Source organism: Salvia hispanica, chromosome 6 (genome assembly GCF_023119035.1).
Source record: "Salvia hispanica cultivar TCC Black 2014 chromosome 6, UniMelb_Shisp_WGS_1.0, whole genome shotgun sequence".
In the NCBI taxonomy this organism is placed as follows: Eukaryota; Viridiplantae; Streptophyta; class Magnoliopsida; order Lamiales; family Lamiaceae; genus Salvia; species Salvia hispanica.
Window position 1 is genome coordinate 2,534,348 of NC_062970.1, and position 4,429 is coordinate 2,538,776.

The window sequence follows — 4,429 nt, forward strand, 5'->3', positions numbered from 1 at the left end:
TTGTAATCTTATCTCTTAGTATAATTACTCATTTTTTTTTATTTCCATATAGAGTAAGTTTCCAATTTCTGGTTCGATTTAATTTGAAAAATCATCAAATTTAATTATTTTAGATCGATCTATCAAAAATGTTGAACTCAAATTCTATGACGTCGATTGTACGCAAACGATCCACAGTGGATAACTACTCATTTAGATTTAATTAATGATAAATAAAAATTGGTAAAAATGGGGAGAGAAAAAGGAGACGAAGACTAGAGAGAAACTCAGCTCATACTTCCCTTCATTTCCATCTTCTCTCTCTGAATAATCCGCTGTTGATTCCTCCGTTTCTCTCTCTAGAGCTGTCCTTCTCCGAATCTGTCGTTTCCCTCTCCATCACTGCGTGTTTCATGTGCAAACGTAAGCAGGATTGTGAGAAGCGAGGGAAATTTCACCGAGCTCCGTTGCGAGCGAGAACAGTCTAGGCTCTTGGCTCTCGATTGAGGTGCATTTCTATACTTGTTTCTCGATTATGCCCTCGGATCACCGTGTAATTTTGCGAATTTTAGGGTTTATTGAGTTTTTATCTGCTGTAATTTTGCTGTGTTTTAGGTGTTTATTCTTTTCATTGAGAGGGGGGTTTTGTTCCGAAGAGAGTTCTGATTGTTGCAGCTGAATTTTGGATGCTTACTTCTTTGATTTTATTGCTAGTGATTCTGGTCAGCTCGGTTGACTGAAGGAGAAAATGGGTTTAGTAATGAATCTAGGTTTGATCGTTTGAATTCATATGAAAAGATTAGATTTTTGGGGAGTTCTGGTGGTTATTGTAGTATAATCTTCATCTGTTGTTTTAGATATGGTAAGGAATTTTATTTATAGACAGGTTTTGTTTGGGAAGGTCGTGGATTTCTATGAGAATGATCCATCAAAAATAAAGATTCTGTTTTGTGGGTTTAAATTTGGTTGCTTAAGCGAAAGGTTCTGGATGTATTGAGTGTATGCTAAAATATTTTTAATTGGTGTGTTTTTGTTGTTGAAGGTGTTGGTCTGCGAGCTTGAGGGTGGAAATGCTAATGCAGTAGATATAAGAAGATTGTTGAGGTTTCTTGCTGCAGATTGCATTGGTGAACACTAAAGAAGAAAATGTTGGAGGCTCCCAAGTTTACTGGAATTGTAGGCCTAAACAACAATAATAATGACAATTATGTCATGCATTTTTATCACAAGCTCAATGAGGGATCAAATATGTCGACCGAAAGTTATGGGAGCTTGCAGATGAGCAATGGTGGAGGCTCGGTTGCGATGTCAGTAGACAACAGCAGTGTTGGGTCGAATGATTCCCACACTCGTATCTTGGGTCACAATGGCCTCAGGCATGTCAAAGACTATTCTGTTGCTGCCAGTGTCAATCATGGGAGAGCTTCTCATGGGCTGAGTGATGATGCCCTCGCTCAAGCTCTGATGGATCCTCGATATCCTACTGAAGGACTTGGAAATTATGATGACTGGACAATTGACCTGAGAAAGCTCAACATGGGACCTGCTTTTGCTCAGGGTGCTTTTGGGAAGCTCTACAGAGGCACATATAATGGTGATGATGTTGCAATTAAGCTTTTGGAAAGGCCAGAGAATGACCCGGAGAGGGCACAATTGATGGAGCAGCAGTTTCAACAAGAAGTAATGATGTTGGCTACGCTTAAACACCCAAATATTGTTCGCTTCATTGGCGCATGCAGAAAGCCCATGGTCTGGTGTATCGTGACAGAATACGCCAAGGGAGGGTCAGTACGCCAGTTCTTGACAAAACGTCAGAATCGTGCAGTGCCCTTGAAATTGGCTGTCAAGCAGGCCTTAGATGTGGCTAGGGGGATGGCATATGTTCATGGATTGAATTTGATTCACCGGGACTTGAAATCTGACAATCTTCTGATTGCTGCTGACAAGTCTATTAAGATTGCTGATTTTGGTGTAGCTCGTATTGAAGTACAGACAGAAGGAATGACACCAGAAACAGGCACATACCGTTGGATGGCCCCGTAAGTTCTTACTCATCTCTTTCTCTCTTAGCTTTGCTTTTATTCGGTTGATATCATACTTTTGCATTTGGGGACGACACATTCCTTTTCTCTTCCCTACCTACAAACATCGAGAGCCTCCAGTATATTTCCTTTTTCCCACTGTAGAGTGTAGACTGATTTTATGATCATCTAATTGCTTCTTTTAACTTATGTTCTTAAAAAGTGTTTTGTGTATGCCTTTGGGCAGATAAGCTTACAACTATATTATCAATTTGTGGAATCAGAGCATTTTTGGCATGCTAATGGCCCACAATGCATTGTGGTAATGTAGTTAGAAGAGTTTCATTTATGTTACTACATCTTAACTTAGCCACTAAAAGTTTCTTTATGTGGAATCAATACCTGCCAATTCTTTCATCCAGTGTTGGAATGATTAATGTGTCCCACTGCTAGAAATTTCATTAGATTTTGTATTCTCACTTCACTGACCTATTGGTGGTTTTTGATGTCTAAAGTTGTGTGTTCTTAATTGTAGAGTAGGGATTAATTGACTGCTTTTAGTTATCCTTTAGGTGAAATTGGTATTATTTCATGGTATAGGGATGTTATTACATATTATTCTTTGTTACGCTTTTTAAACCACAACACAATAAGAAATTACTTCAGTTTAAGAGAAGTTGTGGATCTTTTGAATATGCCAAGATCTTTAGGTATATTCAATCTATCCACCTCAATAAGAACTGCCATGCCTATACTTTTCTGTGTCAAAGGACTATTGATTCAAGTTGTAAAACATTGATTTTTGGCATACTAGCTGTCCTCAAGCTAAATAGAAATTGCTGCATTAGCTTAGATGTTTTTCAAGCATATTTGTAGTTGATTGGAGAAATTCTCTGCATATTTGTGGTTCCCCCAGTAAAATTTGTTGGAGAACAATCACAGGTTAGTTTTGATTTGACGAAAGTGTGTGCATTTGAACTCCCAACTTGCATAGGCAAACTCTAGAAGTTCAAATCAATTCTGGTGTCTTCGTAGAAATGAGATTTGGTGGGGGTGTTTAATTTTTGTGGGGTAATAGTAATGCATTACAGGAACCTATCAAAAGCAATGAGAAGTAGAGTGGTATCTTGCTGCCAGCAATTTCACTCACAGAGGATATTAGTTTGTATTGAGCCTTTTAAGTTGTGAGGCCTCTCCATTAAATTGGTCTTGCCTTCAGACTAAAACTTTGAATCCTACACCTTAGTGGTCATATACTTGCACTTCTCGAGTTTGGTATAATAATACTTTATCGATGAGTGCCCCTTTCTGAACATGGTTGTTATTCTTCTGTATTTCTTGATGGTTCATTAACTTCGTGCTATGAAATTGCAGAGAAATGATCCAACACCGGCCTTATACCCAAAAGGTCGATGTATACAGCTTTGGGATTGTCCTGTGGGAGCTAATCACAGGGATGCTCCCGTTCCAGAACATGACTGCCGTTCAGGCAGCATTCGCTGTTGTGAACAAAGGTGTCCGGCCAACTATCCCCAACGAGTGCCTGCCTGCTCTGAGCCAGATCATGACGCTCTGCTGGGATGGCAATCCTGATGTTAGGCCGTCCTTCAGCGAGGTGGTGAGAATGCTCGAGGCTGCAGAGACGGAGATCATGACTACTGTGAGAAAGGCTCGTTTCCGGTGCTGTATGAGCCAGCCGATGACTACAGATTGATGCAGAGAACAAATTAGAAGTGTTGAAAAAAACAACATATAATTAAGAATTGGAAAAAAAGGTGACTGATTTTGTGTCAGGTTTATGTATTTATGATCAGGCTAAATCTCTTTCCTGGGCTACAGCTGAGGAGAGGAAGTTTATGATAATTACTGCTTTGTTTTGATTTTTAACTGTGGATTTAAGATACTATTTTTAGTGGTAATATAGATCTCATGTGTATTTATGCATTTTACATTATAAATATTGATAAGCACATAAAATCTATATATGTTATTTTTGCTCTAAATAAGATTAGAACGAAGTGTTGCATTCACAATATAAGGGTTTGATTCTTGGAATGCCTATTTTTCCAAGTGCAGTTAGTTTTCATTATAAATACAAGTGATCTAACGTTGTAATTTGAAAATTGTTTTGTAGCATAATTATTCCTAATATATAATTATATATTGGCAGAGAACTTGAGTCCCTACTTGACCAGAAGCGCAACTCAATTAGTAAGATGTTTTTCCTCCAACCAATAGGTCAAAGGTTTAAGTAGTCGACAAATTTAGGACGCTATAAGACCCTCTATAGCGAAAGATCTAAGGTTCAATCCCGTTTGTGCATGGTGTAGAGTATTATATTTCTCACTTTATGCAGTGGTATAGTGGTCTCGCCTACGTATACTGTACTGTTTTAATTGATAATTATAGGCAAAATGATTGATAAAAAT

General features: G+C 38.3%; 1 protein-coding gene across 2 annotated transcripts; it reads left to right on the forward strand.

Moving 5' to 3' along the window:
- The first annotated feature begins 229 nt into the window (after window positions 1-229).
- LOC125194354 (serine/threonine-protein kinase STY13-like) lies at window positions 230-3,944 on the forward strand. Of its 2 annotated transcripts, none has more exons than XM_048092528.1 (3): window positions 230-487; window positions 1,022-2,018; window positions 3,375-3,944. In XM_048092528.1, exons 2-3 carry the CDS (start codon window positions 1,126-1,128, stop codon window positions 3,712-3,714), a joined length of 1,233 nt encoding a protein of 410 aa, XP_047948485.1. In that variant the 5' UTR covers window positions 230-487; window positions 1,022-1,125; the 3' UTR covers window positions 3,715-3,944. The 2 variants fall into 2 exon arrangements, with proteins under 2 accessions (XP_047948485.1, XP_047948486.1); XM_048092529.1 differs by lacking the exon at window positions 3,375-3,944 and adding an exon at window positions 2,248-2,328.
- Window positions 3,945-4,429: the final 485 nt, after the last annotated feature.

Bases quoted from the DNA above. Each gene is read 5' to 3' on its own strand.
- LOC125194354 (XM_048092528.1), top strand. From the start codon at position 1,126: ATGTTGGAGGCTCCCAAGTTTACTGGAATTGTAGGCCTAAACAACAAT. The intron at 2,019-3,374 runs GTAAGTTCTTAC...ATGAAATTGCAG, and splicing joins ACATACCGTTGGATGGCCCC to AGAAATGATCCAACACCGGC.